This window comes from Temnothorax americanus, unplaced genomic scaffold (genome assembly GCF_048541705.1).
Source record: "Temnothorax americanus isolate GAGA-0224 unplaced genomic scaffold, ASM4854170v1 Scaffold7, whole genome shotgun sequence".
In the NCBI taxonomy this organism is placed as follows: Eukaryota; Metazoa; Arthropoda; class Insecta; order Hymenoptera; family Formicidae; genus Temnothorax; species Temnothorax americanus.
Genome location: NW_027509792.1, coordinates 4,391,028 through 4,413,781, shown reverse-complemented (window position 1 = coordinate 4,413,781; position 22,754 = coordinate 4,391,028). Strand labels below are relative to the sequence as shown.

Here is a 22,754-nt window from a genome sequence, read left to right as displayed (position 1 = left end):
GAAGAATTTATGCTGGTCGCAATTTATTGTACGACTTGAGTATCTATTTGACTTGTATTTGATGATACAGCGCAATTACAACACTTTCGATCAATTTAACAGCGTTGAACCAGTGTTCAGGCACGGAAGTCCGAAGGTCTTGTGCAGCGTCATGTTTTGAATAAACAATTAGGTGACTTTAAATTTTCCTTGTGTGCGATATATTCCGAGATATCGTAACCAAAAACAAGCTCAAAAGCAACGTTCTAAGAGCAAAAATTAAAAGAAACATCACAATTTCCGCTCGCAAAATCCATACTGAATATTTTTCCAATACCCAAAAATGTTTATATTACATCATGTATAAAAAAAAAACTTGAATCGCAAGGTTAGCAAGTCAAAAATTAATTATCAGCGATTGATTGCTGCTTCTTTTTTTAGAAAGTATTACGTAAGCCGATATAACTTTGTGCTATCATGAATAATATTGATACGATATGCATTAACTATACGCTATACATATATTGTTATTATGATTATATATGATTATCATATATCGTGTTGTGATTATGATAATCGCGCGATTATATAAGGGTCACGCGATACGCGCAATCGGCGGAAGAGAGATGAAACAATGTTTAAACTTCAAACGGAGAAGGAAGAAATATTTGCTCGTGCCTATATATTTTTTTTATTTACGTTTTTATTTATGCGCCTACGTGGAAACAGTCGCGTCATTCCGTGACGAAATTATGCATACGTTATGTAAATTTTGAATGTATGTACATATCCAGTACATAAAGCCGACTCATTTTTACACGCGCGACTGCAATTCATCGGCGATAATCGCGAGCGACGCCTGATTCGAATTTCGTTCATTTAATTTATCTTTTTCCTTTCTATAACTCAACGCGAATTATCGTCACGTCTCAATTTATCAGATTTTCCGAGGGAATCCACACAGAACGCCAGTGACCGAAAAGAGGGTCATGACCACGTGACCATGAGCGCGGCGCCGCGTGCCGCCAACCGCATGAAGTTGGCCACGGACGGCAAGACCGGGATCGGGAAGACCGGGAGCGACGGGACAGAGTCCAGTCCATCAGCCGGAGAAAGTGTGACCCGCGGTGCGGAACAGTGTGGAAGGACGACAGTGTTGGACGGTGTTCTCTACGCGTGAGAGTCGGCCGTATCGACGAAGATGGAGGTAAGGATGCGCGGGAGATCGTCGTCGTGCGAAGGAATTCGACGGTGCGCGTATATCGCGTGTATTTATCCTCCTTTTTTTCCACTTTCAGATCCAGGTCTTGTCGGCGAAATCTTCGAAGCTGATAGCTGACGTGAATGTGAGTGATAGCGATTAACGAATCCCGACACGAGACTGTAAAGCCGGGATATTCGATTTGGAGTTTTGATTAGAATATGATAATTCGAAGTTCGATTTGCGAAGGTATCGAAGGTCTACGAACTGAACTTTGTCACTTGACGCGACGTGCGTCTTTATTGCAGGTAAACCCGAGCACCACGATAGGCGAGGTGAAACAGCAGTTGTACAAATTAAAGAAGGCGCCGTACGTGCAGAGGCAAAGTCTGAGAACGGAAGCCAAGGGGAAGGCGTTGTCCGACTCGGAGACAATTAAATCCCTGTCGCTGAAGGAGGGTGGCAAGTTGTATTACAAGGATCTCGGTCCTCAGATCGGTTGGAAGACTGTGTTTCTGCTGGAGTATGCGGGACCTCTGGTAGTGTACCTCTGGCTGTATCAGCGTCCCTGGCTGTTCTACGGACACGTGAACACCAGTAATTTTCACTATGTAACTAAGTAAGTCACTGTAATCAATTGTATGACATGAAAATTATGATCTATATTTATATTTAAGCATACCTCCTGCGGCACTGTACGTAAGTAACTTTCTTTCTATTTTTTTTTTTAGTTGGGCGGCAGCTGCCTGGACAGTACACTATGCGAAGCGTCTCTTGGAGACCGTATTCGTTCACCGTTTCAGCCACGCAACAATGCCGTTGCGTAACTTATTTAAGAATTGCTCTTATTACTGGCTCTTCACTATGTACGTGGCGTATCATACGAATCATCCGTTGTACACGGCCCCCTCCGCGCTCCAAATCTACATCGGAGCGGCGACATTCGCGCTGTGCGAGCTGGGCAATCTCAGTATCCATTTAGCTCTGAGAAATTTGAGACCGCCAGGCACTACGGTCAGGAAAGTCCCGATGCCGACCGGCAATCCTTTCACCACGCTCTTCAACCTTGTCTCCTGTCCCAATTACACGTACGAGATAGGCAGTTGGATCGGCTTCACCATAATGACGTCGTGTCTTCCAGGTACGTCTGTGCCACTAAAATTTCACGCGCAAACGTTTGACCTTTAATACTTTATGCAAACGAACCTGTTGTATGATGAATCGTATGTTTTAATTTTCAGCTGGTCTGTTCGCGTTTGCCGGCGCATATCAAATGGCCGTGTGGGCACTGGGCAAGCATAGAGCATACAAGAAGGAATTCTCGCATTATCCGAAAAACCGCAAAGCCATCATTCCATTCGTTCTCTAAGTTAAGGCGCTTATTCACAGAATAACGTCGGTAAATTCGCGATACGCCGTTAATTTTATTTTGTTGTTGTTTTTATTTTTGAGAAATATTAAGATTAAGGATATATTTAATGGATATATTTAGCAATTACAGCGAATGTCGCAAGCATGTGACAAATAATGGTGTCAATTTTCAGTAGTAAAAGAACAAAAGATACGATATGCATTTTAGTTCCAATTTTTTATTTTTATATAAATCCTAAGGCCCACTTTCTGGCTGTTATGCTAAAGTTAATAAACTATATATATAAAAATCCTAAGGTGGGGTTTATTTTTTGTCTATAACGAAATAATATATATTATGAATATAAGAGCGCTTTTATTTCTCTGAACAAATATATACAGTGTATACTCTTACATATATAATTACAATATAGAAGGAATATGTATATATACGTACAAAATTATTTTTACTATATGTAAAAAATATGCTGAAACATTACTTTGTCGTTAAAACTTTACAATACTTAAATCCGAGAGAAAACAATTAAATGTCACACTCAAGACAATGTCTTTTCTTCTTCCGTCTCTTCGCAAGGAACTTTGCTCAATAATAGCTTGATATCTTCCTTTAATGCTAAAATAATTTGCTGATGTTCCTGTATCTGCTTCGTATATTTCTCCTGCAACTCCTTGTATCCGCGATACGCTTGTTCTAAAATTTTTCTCGCTTCCGCGGGCTGTACGTCTTTTTGCGTTAAACCCAGCAGGCTCTCCATATGCAGAATGCGTTCTCGAGCTTCCTTCAACTCTTCCCTCAATAAATTCAATTCCACAATAAGCATGCTGTTCGACTCCGTCATCTTCAAATCCTTATCACTGACAGACGTGTCCTGGCGCATCTGCTTTTTTAGAGACGCGATAGTCCTCTCCAGATGATCCCTCTGCCTGATGAACTCGCACTGCGCATCGACGTCCGCTTTGCGACTACGTAGAAATTCATCGTCCGCGCTGTACTTGTGATATAAATTTGTCACCGCCGTTTTCAGAGCGTTCGGTTCGTGGACAAGTTCCGAAGCGTCGACAATGTCGACGCGAATTTTTCGCAGCAGCTGCTGACACCTCTTGTTCTTTTGCACCTCGCGATCGATCTCTTGACGCGCAACGCGCAATTTCTCTCGCTCTTCGTTCAGTTGCAGCGTCAGGTTTTCGTTGGTCTTGTGAAGACTCATGAGCTCCTCCTCCATGCTCCGAATCTTATCCTTCAGCTCCTGTATCTCCCGATCCCTCGGCTCTATCTGACTCTTCAATTCCTCAATCTTGTAATTCAGCACGAACTTGAACTTCTCCAATTCCTGATTCGTTCGCTTCATATCGTATATCTGTTGCTCTTTGCTTTCAATAGTAGTGTCCCTCTCGGCGATTTCCTTCTTCAGATCCGCTATCTGCTTCTCGAGGTCCTGTATATTTTTTTGGAACTGCGCGTATTCGCTTTGCACCCGATGCACCTGCCTCTTCAGATCGTCCACGTCCTTCTGGCTAGCCATGAATTTGTTTCGCATCACCCCGGCCTCTCCTTTCAGCTTCAAATTGATCTGCCTCTCCTCGTGCAGGACGTTCTCGTACCTCGTACGTATCTCGAGAATCTCACGATCCGCGTCGTCCTCTATCTGCGCCATCAGACGCTCGTGAACGCGCTCCTTGTGCGTCATCTCGTCGGACGCTTCCTCCAATTGCACTTTCTTCTCGTGAAGCAGAGCCTCGTATCTCGTCACTGTTCTCTGTAGCTCTTCCGCGTCACGTTTCGCGAGATTTTTTAATTGCATCTCGTAATTCTCTCGCATGGCATTAGTACGTTCCTCGAACGCCTGATACTTGTCGTATTCCGTAATCAGCTTGGCCTCGTAATCATTTTCCATTTGCTGCATCGCCTCCTCGTGAGTCGCCTTCATCTTCACGATTTCCACGTTCATGTCGTTGATCTCGCTTACATGGTCCTCCTGAAGCTTCTCGATCTTATCCCGAAGTTCCCTGATGGCCTCGCAATAGCCTTGGTGCACGTCGCGTAATTTATCGTTGTGCCGAACGTCGATCTGCCGTAGTTTGTACGCGTGTTCGGTTTCCAGTTCTCTCAGTCTCACCGTCAAATTCTTGATGCTGTGTATCTTCTCCTCCAAATCACCTTTACCGATTAATACTTCGTTCGTGTACGGCAGATCTCGGCTCATCTTCATAATTTTCCCCTCGGGAGAGTACAGCTTCCAAATGCACAAACTACCGTCCTTCGCAACCGAAATTAGGCAATTTTCGTTGTAAGAGAGCGCGATCTAAGACGAAGAAAGAAGGGAGCGATTAGAGAAAAGGCAATTTATACCCTAATTAAATTATATACCGCTTAACTCAATTTAAATTTTAATTTGTTCTTAATGTATTTAGAGGTAGAAAGATACCTAAACGGAGCGATGAGGAAAAGCAATTTATATCTTAATTAGATTACATACGTCTTACTTCAAAATTTATGTATTGATTTATTCTTAATGTATTTAGAGGTAGAAAGATACCTAAACGGAGCGATGAGGAAAAGCAATTTATATCTTATAATAAATTTATATAACGTCTTAATTCAATTTATATCTGAATTTATTCTCAATGTATAATATTTAGAAGAAGAGAAATACCTGCGTAATATCAACGCAGTGTATATGGAAGTCCGTTGACTCTATCGGAGATTGAAGTGGGCTTTTCAACGAGATGATAACACCACCAGGAGAAGTTATGAACAACGTCAAATCATCTTTCCCCATGATCATTTGCTGCATTGTTCTGCCGGGCAATCGAAACTCTCGTATAATCTAATAAGAGAAAATAAAGGATCTTTCAATTCCAAGAATAATCGCATAATTTCTAAAGTAAAAATCAGAGATATCAAGGTATACCACATTCTCCTTGATTTCGCGTATGTGATCGTCGTGAGCGATGCAGTAGGTGAATGATGTGTCTGAGGAAAGCGCAATGTCACGGAGAGCGATGCCCTTCCAGATGAATTCGCCGGATCGCGTGCCAGTGTTCATGTCCCATTCATATATAGCACCTTCCGCGCCCATGCTCAGCATTTTCAGATCCGTCTGCGACCAGAGAAGGGCCTTCACTTTGCCTGTGTGCCCCTTGAGGATGAAGGGATTGTAGAAGCCGATGGTGGTGTACACCTGCACGACGTTGCCGTTGACCGCGGCAAACAGATGACCGTTGTAACTGAAGCGAACCGTCTTGCAATTCCTGATGGCGATCTCGTGCATCGGTAGTAAATCGTCGATCAGGATGCTCATGAAGCGCAGTTTGTCGGTGAAGCCGATCAAGCAGAACAGCCCCATCGGATGTAACGCGATGGTAGATATATCCTCGTCATATTGCTTCAGCATGATGAGGCTCTCGGTCTCGAAGTCCCACAGTCGGACGCTACGATCGAGCTCGCCGCACGTCATGAAGACTGGCTTCCACGCGCACGTGGCGAGACCGCTGATAGGGCCGTGATGCAACGGCTGACCCATGATCTTAAGTTTCTGCGGTTCCGGGTCCATCTGCAGGTCCGGGCCCCACAGCGTCGCGTAATACAGCTGGGACCAGCCGGCGGCGATGATCAGCCGGTCGAAGCTGGGATTCACGTTGATCGTGTTGATCCTGTAGAGATCCGGATCGTCGTCCCTCGCCACTCGCTGCGGAATCACGTAGACGTTTCTCTTCGCGTACTTGTGCTTGCCCTCCTTCTCGTAGAGCACCACGGTCCCCGCGCCATGCGCGTAGGCGAATCCACGTGGGAAAGCGATCAAGCAGTCCACGTTCTGCTGCCAGGTAACATCGTCACCGGCCTCCAGCGTTATCTGCGAGCTGACGGCGGTGGGCATAACGTACTCCTCGCGAATCTTGAGATTCATCGACACCGTGTCGGACATCCTGTACATGTTCTTGAGATCGCCGTTCTCCAGATAGAGCACGCGACCGTCCTCGGTGCCGACCAGCAGTCTGTCGCCGTCCAACCAGGCCATCGAGCAGACGAGGAGATTCTCCGCTTTGGCGAAACCGTACGGGCGCCACACCGTCTCGGAAACGGTGAGAAATTTGAAGGTGTAAGGCCCGCCGATCGCCACCACCGTCGCGTCCGTTGGATTGCAGGCCAACACGTTGGCGACCGCCAAAAGATTTTGTGAATTGGTCAGCTTGTAGGTCGACTCAACTTTGCCCCTTTCCCAGTTGTAGAAGAGCATCGTCTGATCGGGCTCGCCAGTGATCGCCACTAGATTCTTACTGTCGAAAGTAAAACCTAGACACGTAAACTTGGTCACTCCCTGAGCGTCGTAGGGTATTCCAAGTAGCTTCCTACGCTTCAAAGAACTGATGTCGTAAACAGATATGACAGGCTTGTCCCCTACTTCGGATAAGGCGACATATTTCCTGAAATTATAGATTAATTAAAATTATCTATGTGCAATTAACAGAGAGATTGAAATGTTTTCAGACATTTGACTTGTAAAACTATCTTTCTATTTTTCTTCGTCTTTGTAAATTCTAACAATTGTTGCGTTTTTTCTTTTTGTCAAAATTAAAAATGTGAGAATTTGCTTCAATTAACGTTTATTTTCATACGGAGCGAGGTCTTATTTTATTTATTTTTTACAGGCAAGTGTGCCGTCGATGTACTTCGATCATCAAGTTCGCTCACTTGTTAGGCGAGATGCAAATGACGTTTGCGTGATACTTGTCGGGTAATCGAATCAATTTCTGCTGATGCTGAAGAACATTATGAATCGCCAGCGCATTGCCAACCGGATATAAAATTTCTGCATCTGTGACATAATGCGCGTTACCGGCGATGTCCGTTTTCAGGCCGTAGAAAACGCGTGTTTGCAGAGACACGGCCATTTCGCTCGAGAGCTTTTTATGAAGAGTCAACAGTAATATCTCCGCTGTGTGTAAAACGAACGGTTTCCTCTCTCAACCGCGTCCTCCACGATTTTCTCGCGATTTCTTTCTTTTTCTGCTTCTTTAATGTTCGAGGCATGTCAGGCATGCTTTATTTCATGAATCAGAGTAACAGAGTTGTTTATATATCTCCCAGGTAACGCATCCTAAAACTCGTAGCTTTACTCGCTATAAATCTAATTGAATACTCGTCGCGAAAGTGTGTTGAAGGATATATAGAATAAAACATAAAACACCTGTTTCGGGCAATCTTTCATTCCTGATAAAATAATGATTTTACATGTCATAATATAAAAAAGGCAGAATACGCACACATATAAAATACAGGGTAATACTTTTTTATTTAAACAAGTAATCTTTTAAGAAATAATTTATTTTTCGAAAATATCGTCTCCAAAAAAAAGTTGTGCAGTTCTCAAGAAGGAAATAGAATTTAACGAGCTCAGTTTGCTTGTGGAGAATTTTCAAGATCATATAAATATCGACTTGACTTATTTTAAATAAAATAATATATCTTTCGAAAATAAGTTTCTAAGAAAAGCTGTACGGATTTGTCAGAATTGTCAGATCATATCAAGATTGGCTTGGCTCATCTAAATAGAAATAGAAATGTTTATTTCATAAAATATCAAGTGGCAGGTTTCTCCTTATATTCTGTTTGGGAACGAAAACTGAAAAGGGAGATTTAATTCATTTAAATTAGCGATTAGTAATTATTATACGCTCGATTTTTGCGGTTTTAAACCGCAAAAGCCCTACGCTAAAGTTATGGATTAAAATGCGAGGTTTTATTGTAGAGAGTCAATCTTGGGCTTTTGTGACCATCAAATAGGATAATTGAAGAAGAGCATTGACATTATCGACTGTCAATATAAATAATTGAACAATTAATTTATAATGTGTAAAATTCATGATTTATTATTACACGATTGCTTAAATAAGTTGCACATTTACAACATAATAATATTATATATATATCGCTACGAAATTGTATTTTTGCAACAATCATCAATCAAAAATGAATAATCAAACGCGGATGATAACAACGTAAGTGCGCCGGTTTTAAATAAAAATTGAACATTATCGAGTCGCTGTACATGTCCACAAAATGTCGAAATAATAATAAACCGTAAAATTAATATTTTATTAATTATGACAACCGTTGAAATTTCAACAATCACGCACGCGAAAACTCCCATAAGACTGTCGGTAGTGTCGGTCTTCGATAGTATCTTGTCGATGATTGAAGAAGCAACAGGAACGGGCTCATTCATTCCAGAGATCACTTTGCTCGAAACCGTCGTGTTTTGGCGCCAAATCACTCGGGCGGCAGAAATAAAAGTAAAAGGCTTCGACCGGTTAATCTGATCGTGCACGTCGACGCCAGGTGGTTGTCCGTTCCCGTCGGCGTCTCGACGTCGCTTCCTCGCGGCGCTCTAACCTATATCGAACCCTATTTCCAAGGGTCGGATCCTCGTAGTCAGGAGTCGTTTAACGGTCCACACATTGTTCTCCCGTTGATTTTCTTCCTTGGGGAAAATGGAGGACTCGATGACGGCGCGGCTGAAGAAGCTGGTGACGGACAGCAACGAAGCCCTGGAGCTCAGGTTGATCCGCAACCTTAACGACCTGCACTCGGAAGAGGCTGTCTTCAAGCCAGAGATGACTTATCAGGTGTTCGGAGATAGGTTCGTCACTGTAATGTTAATTTGTTAAAATTCATGCTTTGTCAATTACTACACAAAAACATTATATGCGGACATTTATTATATCCTTGGTCTCTTTATTCTTTATAGGGAGATAATATTTGGTTATCTGGATTTGAAAATACACCTGTTCTACTCAGCGGGTTGCTTGGAAACGTATCTGGGAATGAAATATACCGAGAAGGTAAACGCAAAGCTTGAAGGAGTCGAGGCCGACGAGGTGTTATCAAAGATCGCACCAAAGCTCGCCCCCGACGTTCACTACAGCTTAGCCAACTTCACCAAGGCACTCGCCAAGGATGATACATTTACACCGTACGGAGAATTGATACACTCTTTCTCACTGGACGGTATCTAATATTCTTTATATACGTGATAACTTCGTTTAAAGATAACATTTAAACATAACGATTACGTTATTGTCCTTTTTTTTGCTGTATGACGCACAGATGAAGGTACAGCGAGGCAATTTGTGGTCTACAAGGCCGATATGGGTTACAAAGGATTTAAGGAGTATCATCAAAGGATTCAAACATTCCTTCTTTGGTACATAGACGCAGCTCTTTTCATCGATCTTGACGATGAACAATGGCAGTATTTTAATTTGTAAGTATGACTCGACGCTACCCCTGAATCGATGAATAGATAGCTGCATATAATATAAACGTCTTCGTTAAACAATCACTCTTTCCCGAAATAGATTCGAAAAGTATACCACGCCTATGGGTACCACTCGATATGCGACGATTGGTTTCGCAACTGTATATCGATATTACGCTTATCCACAACACATTCGTCCGCGCATCGCTCAATTCTTAATTTTGCCACCATTTCGAAGGATAGGTCTTGGCAAGCATTTGCTGCAAGCGATTTATCGCGAATACATTGCAATGCGTGAAGTTAAAGATATAACGGGTAAGGAAGGAATATTTGGCAAAAGCATTCACGCGTTAATAACTGTATTTTAACGAGCCTATGTTCACAGTGGAAAGTCCGTCCGAGGTATTCCAACGACTACGGAACTACGTAGACGCCTTAAACTGCAGCGCACTGTCCAGTTTTGCGCCAAAACGTTTAAAACAGGGTTTCGACAATGAAATGATCGTTGAGGCTAGGAACAAATTAAAAATAAACAAGGTGTCTATATGAGCATGCGATTTATTTTGTATTGTTACCGCTTGTTTTCCTCCTTTCTCTTTGTTTTACTTATATAAATGTTTTTTTTTTTTTCCACAGAAACAGGCCCGCGTAGTGTATGAAATCCTACGATTGCTGGCGACAAATGTCGCGGACGCGGAAGAATATCGAGCGTACAGAATAGACGTGAAAAAGAGACTGAATATACCGTTTAAGAGAAAACAAAATGAGGAGCTGAAAATAGAACGCGCGTTGAAGAATACAGCGGAGAAGAGCACGTGCACGAACGGCAATGGTCTACCATCCGACGAGCAACGTAAAGAGATACTAGAAAAGGAATACCGAATCTTGGAGGAGGAATATAAGATGGTCATTGAACGATTGGAGTCCGAACTGTGAAAAAATGTGTGAAATGATTACGAATTGATTAAGAAATTTTTTAAGCTGTGAAAATTACAAAATTATGTCGATAATTTCCAATGTTTTATATTTGTGTATAGACATCTTTTCTTCATTAAATTTGTCTTGCTTTTCTATTTCTCACGATGTTCAATTGTTTTTTTCGATTTGTTGCTTCGATAAGCACGCGACCGTGCTCGATTCGCGGTCCATTGGCACTCGTGTCATCTTACATTTCGTCAAAATGGTCAAATAACCGCCAGTGCGGACTCTACAAAATTTCTAGTATATAGATTCGTCATCGTCGCCGACATAGAGGTAGAACAGTGCGGTAAAGGTCTTCACAATTTGCATTTGTCGAATGCATAAATGGGGATTCTACGTCATCGGATTATCCGCATTCACGATGCAATCCGTGTCTAAACGTCGAGCAAAGTGAGAACGGCTAATTACGAATTATGGTAACGCGGTGGATAGAATGCCGTCTGTTGTCCCACGAATCTCATGTCGCACCTGAGCCAGACACCGTCCGAGGAGGCCACACTGCTAGCCCGGGGTTACAAGCTGGTGAGGAAGCTCGGCGAAGGTTGTTACGCAAAGGTATGTTACCCTAATTAAAAAAACTTCTGTTGTTCTTCTCTTTAAACTCAGTTACTTTAAACCAATGTTTGTTGTTTCTCGTTTATTGTAGGTGTACTTAGCCGAGTATAAGCCGGAACATGAGTCGGAGAAAAATAGCACCTTGGCCTGCAAGATTATCGACACCGCAAACGCGCCAAAAGACTTCGTTCGGAAGTTCCTGCCCCGCGAACTGGACATTCTGGTGAAGCTGAATCATCCGCACGTCGTGCACGTTCACAGCATTTTCCAGAGGCGCACCAAGTACTTCATATTCATGCGCTTCGCCGAGAACGGTGATCTGCTTGATTTTATCCTGAAGAACGGCGCGGTGGCGGAGAATCAGGCCCGCGTGTGGTTCCGGCAGCTCGCTTTAGGTATGAAGAAATGGCGTTGAACTTATTGAAAAGATTAATCGCGCAAATAAGAATAGTTGTGCTCGATGAGCTAGGCCTGTGCAGACTCAATCATATCTTCGCGCGTTTACTCATACCAATCGGGGGTGCTTTTCCTAACGCACTATTCATTTTCCAGGTCTTCAGTATCTACATGAGATGGAAATAGCGCATCGTGACATCAAGTGCGAGAACGTTCTTCTCACGTCGAATTACAACGTCAAACTGGCGGACTTTGGTTTTGCTCGTTATACGATCGACAGTCGTGGCAAGCGCGTTCTGAGCGACACGTACTGCGGCTCGCTGTCATACGTGGCGCCGGAGATCCTCCGCGGTTACCCGTACAATCCGAAGATATCCGACATATGGTCGCTGGGCGTGATCCTCTACATACTGCTGAACAAGGCCATGCCGTTCGACGAGGACAACATAAAGCGTTTATACGAGCTGCAGATAGCGCGCAAATGGAAATTCCGCAGCAAAGTAACGGAGAGTCTGACTGATCGCGTGAAGAAGCTCGTGACCAGTCTGCTCGAGCCGGACGTGTCTAAACGCTGGCGTTTGGATCAGATCGTGCAGAGCGACTGGATCGCCATGGATCCGCGCCTTCTGGTGCTCACGCCAGCGGAGCAGATCGCGCTGAACAACGCGATCGAGGAGCGCAAGAAACACGAGGAGAAGTTTGTGAGGAGGGAACCGGTACGGGCGGAGAGCCCAATCGTACAATCGTTGCTCCTAAGCATTCTTTATAAATCCAAGTGCCTCTTAGTATCGTTTCCATCATACATCATGCTGATGATGCGTAGCATACTGCTGGTCATTTACTTGGTGTACACGCGCATCTTATCGCACATTCGATTGCGATACTAGCCGAAATAATTTTGTGATACGCGTTTGCCATCGAGCGTGTCGATTTTCTTACGTTTCGTAGATCAAGTCTATAATTAGAGAGAGCACGCGTGCGCAAGTGATGTCACAAAATTACGTGTGACCGATTTTCAGAAACGGCACAAAGTCGAGGAGACAAAAAAGATCAACGAGTACAAAACCCACGAAACGGAAGAAGTAATGGTCCTCAAAGACGCCGCAAAAGTACGTGTCATTACAATTAATTACGTTTTATAGGTAATCATAAACTTTTTTATTTCTTTCTTAGGCGACAGTTTCCACGATAATGACGATCAAAGCTTAACTTACAAATTGGCCCTACCTGATCTTTGTAATATTCGCTTTTTTACATCTTTATCTAGCATTTGTGATAATAAACTAGAAATAATTTTAATGCAGTTCAATATATATATTTTTTTCGACGCGGTTAACATTAGATACACAATTATTATACATATCTATAAATTTTCTTCTCGTATTTTTCTCTCTTTTTTATTTCAAGCTAGTGCACAAGTAAGAATAAATATATAAATATATAGAGTGTAAAAGACAGAACCATTTATATATATATAGATATACGTTTTCTGAGTTTGAATAAACTCACCGAATTGCTAAGAAACACTTTACGTATATTAGTTCCCTACATATCGTGCTTTTAAAACAATTGTACTGTTTTCCGTTGTCGCTTTGACGTAGTAATCAGCGCCGAGAGCGAAGGTCTCTATTTGTCCCTCTAGAGGCATTTTAAAAATGTGCTCAGGACGAAAGAGCCCTCCAAGATTCCACATGCCGTCGGATCGTATTAGCAAATGTTGACTATTCGGTGTCTTACTGATTACAAACAAATCCGAGCCTGGCAAAACGTATTGCTCGAGTTCATTCCACGTATGATAACGCAATATCAAGGTTTCTTCGGACAATCGCAAGAAAATCCACAATGAATTATCAATCGATTCCACAGATACTTCAAATATACCGGGCACATATAATCCTGTCAAACATTATTTCGTAACGTTATAATCCTCACTGTTAACGTGACTGTAAATAATACTTCTCTATGAGACTTACCTGCTACTTGAGAAAATTGTTTCTCATCGATAAATGAATAAATCGAGACAAAATCTGTTGACACTAATACTAAAAATATAGTATCGTCCAGCCGTATCAATTTCTTCGTCATAAACGAACTGATATTTGTACCGGCTACAACGTTCAATAATTCCGTATCGTTGCAAAAAGAAATATTTTCTGACTCGCAAAGACAAGTACTGTTAAGATTCATGTGCTTCACGTCCTCTGCGTTAGAAATGTTAGAAGCGGTGAGCAACACATCCTCGTCTACCGCTTCAAATTTGCTCACATAAATAGCACGATCTGCATACAAAATAATAATATATTATCGGATTAACACTATCAATACTCGAACACCGTTTAACGATCTAAATGTGTAACTTACTTTGCAATGCAGTTTTCATGTCTTCCGTCAGTGCCACGACTTCCGTCATTCTATTCAAGACGGTATCTATTTCATTTTGACTACCAATATTTGTTAAGTTTATCCCTTCGTAGAGTCCATCGATTGTGATATTTCCGTAAACTTCTAAATCATTTCTAAAATCCATCTTACTTTCTATCGTCTGCACCGCTTTATGTTTCTTCATTTGCTCGTTCATTAACTTCGTCAGATTTACGTCATTCATAGTGCCATCAATAATAAGAGACGGCGCATTAAGCTGGCCTTTTATCCTTTTGGTGCCGAATAGTGTTTGATTGCCGAACTTCAGTAACGCGTCGTCGATGTTGCGACCCATAATCGTATGTCTGACACTAAAGAGAAAAAACTGAGTTCTTAGCGATATTTAATAAGAATATCACTCCGGCAAAAATATTAATTCGGCAAAAAATACCTCAAATTGTTCAAAGTAATGTTGTTAAAGGTTTTTTGACCCTTAATTACATACAGTTTCCGACATCTTTGAGTTAAAGCATGTTTAGTAAAGTTCCAAAAGTTTATATTTAACGACCAGAGATTTTTAGTTGTCAAACCCAATATCGTTTTCTTCCCGACGACAATATTCTGTTCTGCGTCACGCCTAACGATATCCGTGTTTAAGTCGATGCCATTAAATTTACCATCCCAACTCATATTATCTAAGTTGTGTAAGAGAAATAATTAAATTATCTTTTCTTTTTAACGTTGAGAGAAACAATATAGCTGTCCTCTATTAAAACTGCCTTACTTATGTACAATTCTTCAAAATTCCATGCAGCATCTATAATTTGCGCCGTATTTCTCATCAAGGAATTAGTCAGCAAATTATTCAAATTCAAGTCTAATGACTGGAGAGTTGAATTATTCTCTGCCTTGATAGCAGGTACCTCGACATTCTTAAACGACGCAAGTACACTAATATGCTGTGGTTTCGTTTTGCTTAAAATTCTAGACTTCATGTTCAACCACATTTTTACATTCAACGAATTATTTTCATTCTGAAAAAACGATTAAATTCTTATATTTTTAATATTATCCTTCTTTTTTTTTAAGTAAATAAATCTTTTGTTGTTCTTACCATTAATATAACATCTCCTTCCAGAGTCATGTTTTCAAGGTTTATGTTGCTACCAGATAAAACTGTGTCCTGATTTGCCATCCATAAATCCTCAGATAATTGCTTCAGATTCATATCATTTATATTTTGTATAGCTGGTTCCTTTAAAAATCTGACTGATCCTAAAATAGAAATATTAACACATTATTTAAAATTCTTTCGTCATAAAATGTAACACGATTCCGTTACTGTGTACCTTGTACAATAAATGTCGCTGGTGCATCGCTCGCGACGTAACCAAAGGTCTGTGGCACGTTTATCGCTTCTGCACTTAAAGTCGTGGAAATTCGTTTTGAACCCAAATTGAGATGCGTATCCAAATGCGAAAGTTTTAACGTCGAGTGGGAGGCATGTACGTTGTTTGATATAAATCCACGAGCTGCACAAAAATTGAAAAAAAATTACGCGTTGAATTCTTATTCATTTCAAATTAATGGGAAATATTAGATGTTAAACTTACCGAATGTTACGTGTCCTAAAGAAATCGGGTCGTCCACCTTTAATACATTTTCTATAAAAGATAGTATATCTATGTTGTTGATTTTTCCGATATCGCTATCCCCTTTTACGACTACGTTCTTTACTCTCCTAGGTAAAGAGAGATTGAGGTAGGCTGGCGTTTCGAGATTGTTAACGACGAGCTTCGCGATATTTACTGGTCCTTTGAAGCGGTTTACGCTTACCCATTTGTTCATTTCAATTTTAAAATCTATGTAACATAGATTATAAGTATAGTGTGGAGACTTGGGCGAATTTAAGTTATTTTTACCTTTTAGATTTGTTCCCTTAATTTTTGACGCTGATATATTCTTCACGAAGACCCGACCTGTGAATAGTTTCGCTGAAAAGTCAGTGCTTTGTAAAGCTGACACCGAATCGAAGATGGTCGTGTTCAAATTACGAGCTCCAAGGACGTGCGAGACATTTAAATTTTTTACAATTACATCGCCCATTTTTATTGGAGAAGTTATAATTTCCGGGATGATAACTTCCTCAGCACACAGGGGAATCGCCAATCTGCAAATATATATTTTTAGAAATTAATAGAAAATCTAGGACAATCTATATGCTTCATAAAACAAAGAAATGTGTGTACTTTGGAATGGGAAGATTTTCATAAGCAGTGCTTGACAAAACGACACTGTTGTTTGTGTATTTTGTACCAGAAATAACGATAGTTTCAGCCGAGTTCTTCGTTACCCAATTCGTGGTAATGAAGTCGCACAAAGTCACGTTGCTCCATTGCTGAAGAAGATCAAAATGTAAAATAAATTTGAAATCGTCACATACACATACAGATATAAATTTTAAAATAATTACTGTTTTGTTGCTAGATAATATCAAATGCGTCGATACATTAGAATCTAGCGGTACGATATTCTCTAAGATTTCCTTCACCGACAGCCCGCGAGGTCTGACGATATCCTTAGCTCTGGCGAAGTTTCTGAACGTCACGTTCTGCAGGAAGCGATCACCATGCAATGTCAATGGTGTAAGAATCTCTTTCAAAGGCTTTAATTTTTCGCTTTCTTTGCCTCTTAATCTTATGCTTGACGCTTCGACAAGTCCTGTAACTCGCACTTTCGCAGCGGTTAACGAACCATTCATTACAGTGGTGGAACCATTCAATGGTAAGAAGAATGCGTCCTCGGTTAGACATAAATTGTTTACTTTTGCCTCTTTCATATACACTGTTTGGTTAAAGCTTCTCGTTGCAATGTTTAACGGAATCGAAACGTTTGTCGCATGCAAGTTGGCGAAGAGATGATTACCTAAAACATATATATCAAGTATAACGTAATACAGCATACATCAAATGTAATGAAAAAGAAACCAACATATAGAATGCATTAAATCACCTGAAATTACTTGATCACCCGAAACTTTTAAAGTTCTTTCTTGCAGGTCTCGCATCAGTAGCCCGTTAACAGATTCCTTAACGAAAATATCATCTATCTTAAAATTAGGAACAGGACATTTCCAGTTATTTATCGTCGGTACTTTCACATTGGCGAACTGCAGGACCTGATTAGCAGTAGATTTAATTCCGCCATCCGTAATTATACGATGAATATGACAATTCGTCTTACACTTGACTGTAATTTTTTTACCATGCAAGATTGTATGCTTGGCATCTTCTGTCCTTTCTGCCAACAGGCTGCGCGTCAGATTTAATTTGGCAAATGTACTGTTATACTGCTTCGTCAAACGGACCAATTCCTCTGCGTTCTGACCGTTTATCTGGCAACATTTCAATCCAGATTTTTATTATTTTTATTAATCAATTTAAAATATAAAATGCTATTTTTTTATTTAAACTAACAAAGAGTGAGATACAATGTCTTACGTTCTGCACACGAAGCTGACCGATGTGTGCGTTCGAAATCACGGGACTTTTTAAATCTGGAAGTTTTACGAAGGTTCTCTGAGACGCCTTGCGCTTTGTCTCGGAACACCAAGCAGCTATTTCCTCCTGTATTTCCTCCCATGTTTTCTTCACGGTCCAAGTGGGTCTCAAAAACTTCCATTCTCCGACCTGATTATACGCCACTAGCACGTCTTCGTCTTCGTACAAGCGAATAGAATGAATTTGTCGAATGTTCGATATTTTCGTGCTCAATTCCACAAATCTCCAGCCGTTGTACTGATAAATTCTCACGGTACCCTGCTCTAATGCGAGAAGGATGACAGTGCTTTCCATCGTCAGGGAATGAATATGCCTCGTCGGATGAGCGATTCTTTGAAACGGTACAAAGCGGCCGTACATTTCCTTATACAAGATTGTGGACTCGTTACCGGCCAAAACCAGAAAACGCTCTTCGAAATGACCCTCTTTGAAATGAAACGAACTGACGTCGTTAGCATAATGTAATTTCTGCATTTCTACGAATCTATTAGAACGCACGGAAAACCGGAGTATCTTCGTGAGCGATCCTACGACGACGACGTGCATGAAGCTCTTGTTCTGGAAGGGCAACAGCTTTCTCGCTCCATAGAGCAACGTGTCGATCTTATCGAAATTCTGGCCAAGCCAGACGTATACAAATATTCTTTTTTCCGTCGCGATTCCCAAATACAGCTGATTCATTCCGACCCACATAGACATATGCACCACTTCGGGAATTTCGAACTCCTGCTTGAACCGCAATTCGTACCTTCCGCTTTCGTTTTTGCTGAGGCGCAGAATGATGATTCCGTCGGTATCTTTCTGTACGGCTATAAGTGTACCAGCGTTGTAATTATTTACGATTATCCGCTTTCCATTGTATTGCGGATACGTTCCGACGAGTTGAGCTTTATCATCCTGAAAGACATTGTTGTAATTTTAAAAAAGCTAGTGTTTTACCTGTTATTCCGGCATAAAATAAGATGTGCTTGAATATATAACTGTGATCGACATACTTACAACAAACTGATAAAGTAACATGTTTGAAGAATCGACGGCAGCTGCAAACCAGAGCAACCGATGTCCATCTTGTATGGAAAAGAAGGCCGCATCTTGAAAGTCCGACAATTCGAGTGGTAAGGTCTCTTCGAAACCTTGCAACACATTCACACCTGTAAATAAAATTAGTTTGAAATTGCAATCAAATGAGAAGTCGTAAAATTCATTTCTCATCTCAATTATATATCTACAGAATTCGATGATGATATCTAATGATTTTTTTCAGGCTTATAAAGCAATGACAAGAACTAAAGTAACAAATAAAAAAAACAGAGATGATTTTTTAATATCGCTAATATTTATCCATAATCTATTAAATTCTAGAAATAATACTCTGTAAATGAGCATTTTATTACATTTGAAAATTTGCAATCTCAAAACTTTCCCTTATTTTATTCAGTTTTGATTTAATTCTTGAATACTTTGAGACTTTATTATTTTAAACATCTTTTCCTTAAAAATATTCTTATATTTACGGTAATAAATTCAACAACTGGATAAAGTAAGAACATATTTTATAAACAAAGTCTCAGAACCGAAGTAATTAATGAACGAAAAAGTACAACGAGGCATAAAGATAAAAAGAGTACGCGCGGCAACCACGTGCTCCGATTTCGAAACGCAACCGCGCGGTAGGACCTCCTATTGACATTTCAACCAATTTCAACATCAGCTGATCTCTCGATAACCTTAACGTCGCGCCGACATACACCAGTGTTTCGTGTTATCGTCTCGGCTCGACCGAACCGATCATCGTCGAGAGAACCGAGTGCAGCGCGCAGCAAATCGCGGACTGATCCATCGCCCTGTCGTATGTGTCGTCGTTCGAAGCATGTCCACTCCGGCAGAGATGACGGAGACCCTGACGGCGCAGGTGAGCGAGCTGCAGGCACTGCAATCCGTCTATCCGAGCGAGCTGACTGTGGCGGACTATGGGGTTTTGGCTGACATCAACGAGTACATCGAGTGCCCCGACCGGGACCCACCGCGATGGCTGGAGTACGCTATCGCGGTCCCGTTGAACGGTGTAATATAACATTTACTTATGACATAACGTTGCCACGGTGTGTGTGTGTGCGCCTTAACTGTTTACTTCAATGTTTCTCCAAATTTTTCTTCTACATATGCCAGCCACATATGCATCATTAACATGTTGCTTGTGCCACTAGGGAAGTATCGAGCTACTGGTGAACTTGCCGACCAACTACCCGAAGGAGCAGCCCGAAGTGTACGCGAGAGGCTCTTGCTTGGACCGAACGCAGCAGGCACTGCTGAACAAGGAACTCTCCATCCTCGTCAAGGCCCAAGAGGCGGGCGAGCCTTGCATCTATACCCTGATATCGTGGCTGCAGGACAACGCCGATGCTTATCTCGAAGCTTCCGTGCGTAATCAAACGGTTAAGCACAGCGACGCGAGAAAAAGCGGCACGGAAGATCGGGTGCCGGCGGTCTTCTCCAGATATTGGATCTACAGTCATCACATATACGGCAAGTCGAAGAGACAGGACGTGGCTAGCTTGGCGAAAGAGAACTCCATCACGGGATTCTGCTTGGCCGGCAAACCAGGGATAATTTGTATGGAGGGAAGTCTGCAAGATTGCGACTACTGCTGGCAGAGAGTAACGTCAACAATGATCTCTTCCGTATCTTAATATTTAATATAATAAGAATATCTCACAACACCTGTACAATTCTTTTGCAGATCAGGTCTATGAACTGGCACAGGATATTAATAAAATTATTGGAGAAAGAGGAGGACTGCAACGATGTGGACAGAATGCGCAAATTTACGGACTTCCAAGAAATCTCCTTTCCCACTACTGAGCGTCACAACGACATGGGTCAACTTCTCAAATACCTAACCGATCGCGATTGCCAGCACGCGTTCAAGGAGCTTTTTGGAATAGAAGGGAAATTCAGCAAATTTTCGGATTGATACAATTATATAAAAGTAGCAGCGTTAAATATATATATCTTGTCTAATTTCTATCAATCTCACGGGATTTTTGTACAAATGACACGTGTGAAATGTTTTGCTCACCTCTACTGCGCTCATTCGGAAGGTCCCTCTTTTGGCGCTTGATTTTCTGACGGATCGCTTCGGTCGTATCATTCATATATTTCGCAATTTCGTTGTTATTATTGTTCAAAGTGTCATTATTTAATACATCGTACGCTAAAAATGTTTCAGAAATAAGGACGGTAATTTTTATAATATTCAAGTAACAGATAATTAATGTTTTACCATTACTGAGATTTTTGAAGTATTCCCTCGTTCGATCGAGTATCGCGTATATATCTTCCTTTGAATAAGGGGAATGTTTACATTGCGTCACGCATATTAACGTAAAAATCAAGAGGAGCTCTCGTAACATATTCACACAAAGTAATCTCTCAAAGCTACCGATCACGACTGATTCACAACGCGAGCTCATCCGATCTTCCGTGCCGCTTTTGCTCGCGTCGCTGTGCTCAACCGTTTGATTACACACGGAAGCTTCTTGTGTTTACAGTTTTTCTGTACATAGTTCCTACCTTTCCGCATTCCAGTCTGTAACAGGTATGCATAAACGCCAGTATAACTCTCACTGTGTATGTACATTTGCAGGAAGCCTCAGAATTTCTCATTTACATTTACACTTCAATAAATAGAATAATCAATTTATTCTTATAACAAGTAAATAATAAAATAAATTAACCAAAATAATTGATTGAGAATGAAAGAGTTTGTAAATATGTCGAATTGAATATGTTGATAATAAAATTTTATTTTATTATATATATATATATATGTATACTTATGTATGTTCAGGGAGTTCAATTTACAAATCTTATCTAATAGTGGCGTAGCGTAAAAATTCATTGGTAAGAAATTGCCCTGGGATGTAAGGCGCCGGCGGGCCAAGAATATCTTGCGCGGGGCTGTGGATCTTGATCTGCCTCATATGGGTGTCCCTGCCGTTTTGATGATTACTGATGACCGCTATTTGAATCATGAATGTCCTAATAGGCCGATCGTTGATGTTCTTAATGGGGATCACTATCCATCCGCTTGGCTCGTTCAGGTCCATCACCTCTACCTCCTGCAGATCGTTAAAGTTGGTCCCAGCTCTGATGCTTATCCTGCGAATTAGCCAGAACGCGTGTGTCAATAACGGCCAGTGATACGCTCGCCGGTATTGCCAAGTAACGGAAGACTATCTCCACACCTGTTTGGAGTGTAGCTCTCGTCCAGCTTGTAATCCGTATAGATGCATATGTCGCGAATGGTCGTCTTCCTCTTGAACTGTATGTTCACCAGGTGTGGCAGCTGTCCGTCCGACTGCCAGTACGTCTCCGTGATATCGTCGCGAAGCTGGTCCACGCCGAAACCCGGTTTACAGCTGGACAAACTCCAGATCGCGTAGTTCCCAACCTCTCTTACTCGGCCGGTCAGCTGCTCCTGCACGGGATCTATCTCACCTGCAACAAATGCCTTTCATACAGGAGACGTGTCTCAAAATTGTGGATTTATCATTTAAAAATTGATTGAATCGGTCGTGACGAAAAGTATCGAAGAAACCGCGATGTAAAAATGTTCTCACCGCTGTTATTAGCCTTGTTGCTCATTGTTAGGCTTAGGTTAGGCTCCTTCGGATCGTTGTTCTAGCGTAGCCTCGCGTTATTTTAACGCCTTTCCGACACTCGCCGGAATATTATGCAAGATAATAGCAGGCCACACGACTCCCGGATACATTACAACGCTATTTCGAATTCTCAGCGAAACTTCTACCATCGCGCATCTTCGACTCGAGTGAAAACAACAGAGAACTATAACCACTCTCCAATTCGGCGTCTCCCGTTTCGAGTTGTTTCCGAGTTCGACGCGCCGAGCAAGAGAGCAGAGAGAACGCCATTCCCTCCTTCTCCGACTCACAATTGTCAGCTAATTGCAACCAAGGGTTTCCCTGTTCCCTTGTTTTACTTTTTCGTTTATCATCGTCCTTATGTCCTTATATCGATGGACGTTTTAAATTTGTCCGCGACTCGGCGATTTCGGGGAACTGATGGCTC

The 22,754-nt window shown here is 41.5% G+C and overlaps 7 protein-coding genes across 9 annotated transcripts; 4 read left to right on the top strand and 3 right to left on the bottom strand.

The window, feature by feature from the left end:
• The first annotated feature begins 813 nt into the window (after positions 1-813).
• On the top strand, positions 814-2,753 carry LOC143906377 (very-long-chain enoyl-CoA reductase). The gene is made up of 5 exons (XM_077422469.1): positions 814-1,186; positions 1,278-1,325; positions 1,489-1,799; positions 1,912-2,321; positions 2,422-2,753. The coding sequence occupies exons 1-5, from the start codon at positions 1,181-1,183 to the stop codon at positions 2,547-2,549; spliced, it is 903 nt and encodes a 300-aa protein (XP_077278595.1). The 5' UTR covers positions 814-1,180; the 3' UTR covers positions 2,550-2,753.
• Tous (testes of unusual size) lies at positions 2,638-7,676 on the bottom strand. The gene is made up of 4 exons (XM_077422452.1): positions 7,245-7,676; positions 5,464-6,976; positions 5,206-5,379; positions 2,638-4,854 (listed from the first exon to the last, which is right to left on the bottom strand). Exons 1-4 carry the CDS (start codon positions 7,442-7,444, stop codon positions 3,088-3,090), a joined length of 3,654 nt encoding a protein of 1,217 aa, XP_077278578.1. The 5' UTR covers positions 7,445-7,676; the 3' UTR covers positions 2,638-3,087.
• Positions 7,677-8,742: 1,066 nt separating this feature from the next.
• Hat1 (histone acetyltransferase 1) lies at positions 8,743-10,883 on the top strand. Its single transcript, XM_077422252.1, has 6 exons — positions 8,743-9,192; positions 9,301-9,560; positions 9,660-9,816; positions 9,911-10,125; positions 10,196-10,347; positions 10,447-10,883. The coding sequence occupies exons 1-6, from the start codon at positions 9,044-9,046 to the stop codon at positions 10,744-10,746; spliced, it is 1,233 nt and encodes a 410-aa protein (XP_077278378.1). The 5' UTR covers positions 8,743-9,043; the 3' UTR covers positions 10,747-10,883.
• Positions 10,884-11,206: 323 nt separating this feature from the next.
• Positions 11,207-12,839, top strand: LOC143906281 (testis-specific serine/threonine-protein kinase 3). Its single transcript, XM_077422253.1, has 3 exons — positions 11,207-11,346; positions 11,438-11,741; positions 11,899-12,839. The coding sequence occupies exons 1-3, from the start codon at positions 11,251-11,253 to the stop codon at positions 12,627-12,629; spliced, it is 1,131 nt and encodes a 376-aa protein (XP_077278379.1). The 5' UTR covers positions 11,207-11,250; the 3' UTR covers positions 12,630-12,839.
• LOC143906276 (uncharacterized) lies at positions 12,766-21,236 on the bottom strand. 3 transcript variants are annotated; one of them, XM_077422240.1, is made up of 16 exons: positions 20,947-21,236; positions 20,743-20,877; positions 18,663-18,814; positions 17,604-18,560; positions 17,116-17,497; positions 16,577-17,028; positions 16,353-16,501; positions 16,026-16,273; positions 15,717-15,965; positions 15,453-15,635; positions 15,218-15,378; positions 14,888-15,137; positions 14,555-14,798; positions 14,104-14,474; positions 13,716-14,021; positions 12,766-13,638 (listed from the first exon to the last, which is right to left on the bottom strand). In XM_077422240.1, the coding sequence occupies exons 1-16, from the start codon at positions 21,134-21,136 to the stop codon at positions 13,280-13,282; spliced, it is 4,788 nt and encodes a 1,595-aa protein (XP_077278366.1). In that variant the 5' UTR covers positions 21,137-21,236; the 3' UTR covers positions 12,766-13,279. The 3 variants fall into 3 exon arrangements, with proteins under 3 accessions (XP_077278366.1, XP_077278365.1, XP_077278369.1); XM_077422239.1 differs by having other exon boundaries at positions 20,743-21,236; XM_077422243.1 differs by lacking the exons at positions 20,743-20,877; positions 20,947-21,236 and adding an exon at positions 19,391-19,517.
• On the top strand, positions 19,356-20,684 carry LOC143906283 (RWD domain-containing protein 2A). The gene is made up of 3 exons (XM_077422255.1): positions 19,356-19,728; positions 19,871-20,320; positions 20,404-20,684. Exons 1-3 carry the CDS (start codon positions 19,534-19,536, stop codon positions 20,635-20,637), a joined length of 879 nt encoding a protein of 292 aa, XP_077278381.1. The 5' UTR covers positions 19,356-19,533; the 3' UTR covers positions 20,638-20,684.
• A 44-nt stretch (positions 21,237-21,280) lies between the features above and the next one.
• On the bottom strand, positions 21,281-22,686 carry Apc10 (anaphase-promoting complex subunit 10). The gene is made up of 3 exons (XM_077422257.1): positions 22,286-22,686; positions 21,911-22,163; positions 21,281-21,824 (listed from the first exon to the last, which is right to left on the bottom strand). Exons 1-3 carry the CDS (start codon positions 22,308-22,310, stop codon positions 21,533-21,535), a joined length of 570 nt encoding a protein of 189 aa, XP_077278383.1. The 5' UTR covers positions 22,311-22,686; the 3' UTR covers positions 21,281-21,532.
• Positions 22,687-22,754: the final 68 nt, after the last annotated feature.

What these genes read in the sequence shown, in the direction of transcription:
- Tous (XM_077422452.1), bottom strand. Translation starts at nt 7,444, where the DNA reads ATGGCCGTGTCTCTGCAAACACGCGTTTTCTACGGCCTGAAAACGGAC. An exon ending in ATTTGCATCTCGCCTAACAA is followed by an intron (nt 6,977 to 7,244) that starts GTGAGCGAACTT and finishes CTATAATTTCAG; the next exon opens with GAAATATGTCGCCTTATCCG. An exon ending in GCGAAATCAAGGAGAATGTG is followed by an intron (nt 5,380 to 5,463) that starts GTATACCTTGAT and finishes TTCTCTTATTAG; the next exon opens with ATTATACGAGAGTTTCGATT.
- LOC143906276 (XM_077422239.1), bottom strand. Translation starts at nt 21,136, where the DNA reads ATGAGCTCGCGTTGTGAATCAGTCGTGATCGGTAGCTTTGAGAGATTA. An exon ending in TGTTACTTTATCAGTTTGTT is followed by an intron (nt 18,561 to 18,662) that starts GTAAGTATGTCG and finishes AATGTCTTTCAG; the next exon opens with GATGATAAAGCTCAACTCGT. An exon ending in AGCGACATTTATTGTACAAG is followed by an intron (nt 15,379 to 15,452) that starts GTACACAGTAAC and finishes TTTCTATTTTAG; the next exon opens with GATCAGTCAGATTTTTAAAG.
- LOC143906377 (XM_077422469.1), top strand. An exon ending in AGCTGATAGCTGACGTGAAT is followed by an intron (nt 1,326 to 1,488) that starts GTGAGTGATAGC and finishes TCTTTATTGCAG; the next exon opens with GTAAACCCGAGCACCACGAT. An exon ending in AATTTTCACTATGTAACTAA is followed by an intron (nt 1,800 to 1,911) that starts GTAAGTCACTGT and finishes TTTTTTTTTTAG; the next exon opens with TTGGGCGGCAGCTGCCTGGA.
- LOC143906283 (XM_077422255.1), top strand. Translation starts at nt 19,534, where the DNA reads ATGTCCACTCCGGCAGAGATGACGGAGACCCTGACGGCGCAGGTGAGC. An exon ending in TCGCGGTCCCGTTGAACGGT is followed by an intron (nt 19,729 to 19,870) that starts GTAATATAACAT and finishes TTGTGCCACTAG; the next exon opens with GGAAGTATCGAGCTACTGGT. An exon ending in GCGACTACTGCTGGCAGAGA is followed by an intron (nt 20,321 to 20,403) that starts GTAACGTCAACA and finishes ATTCTTTTGCAG; the next exon opens with ATCAGGTCTATGAACTGGCA.
- LOC143906281 (XM_077422253.1), top strand. Translation starts at nt 11,251, where the DNA reads ATGTCGCACCTGAGCCAGACACCGTCCGAGGAGGCCACACTGCTAGCC. An exon ending in GCGAAGGTTGTTACGCAAAG is followed by an intron (nt 11,347 to 11,437) that starts GTATGTTACCCT and finishes CGTTTATTGTAG; the next exon opens with GTGTACTTAGCCGAGTATAA. An exon ending in GTTCCGGCAGCTCGCTTTAG is followed by an intron (nt 11,742 to 11,898) that starts GTATGAAGAAAT and finishes TTCATTTTCCAG; the next exon opens with GTCTTCAGTATCTACATGAG.
- Hat1 (XM_077422252.1), top strand. Translation starts at nt 9,044, where the DNA reads ATGGAGGACTCGATGACGGCGCGGCTGAAGAAGCTGGTGACGGACAGC. An exon ending in ACACTCTTTCTCACTGGACG is followed by an intron (nt 9,561 to 9,659) that starts GTATCTAATATT and finishes TATGACGCACAG; the next exon opens with ATGAAGGTACAGCGAGGCAA. An exon ending in CAATGGCAGTATTTTAATTT is followed by an intron (nt 9,817 to 9,910) that starts GTAAGTATGACT and finishes TTCCCGAAATAG; the next exon opens with ATTCGAAAAGTATACCACGC.
- Apc10 (XM_077422257.1), bottom strand. Translation starts at nt 22,310, where the DNA reads ATGAGCAACAAGGCTAATAACAGCG. An exon ending in CAACAAGGCTAATAACAGCG is followed by an intron (nt 22,164 to 22,285) that starts GTGAGAACATTT and finishes CATTTGTTGCAG; the next exon opens with GTGAGATAGATCCCGTGCAG. An exon ending in GAGAGCTACACTCCAAACAG is followed by an intron (nt 21,825 to 21,910) that starts GTGTGGAGATAG and finishes GCTAATTCGCAG; the next exon opens with GATAAGCATCAGAGCTGGGA.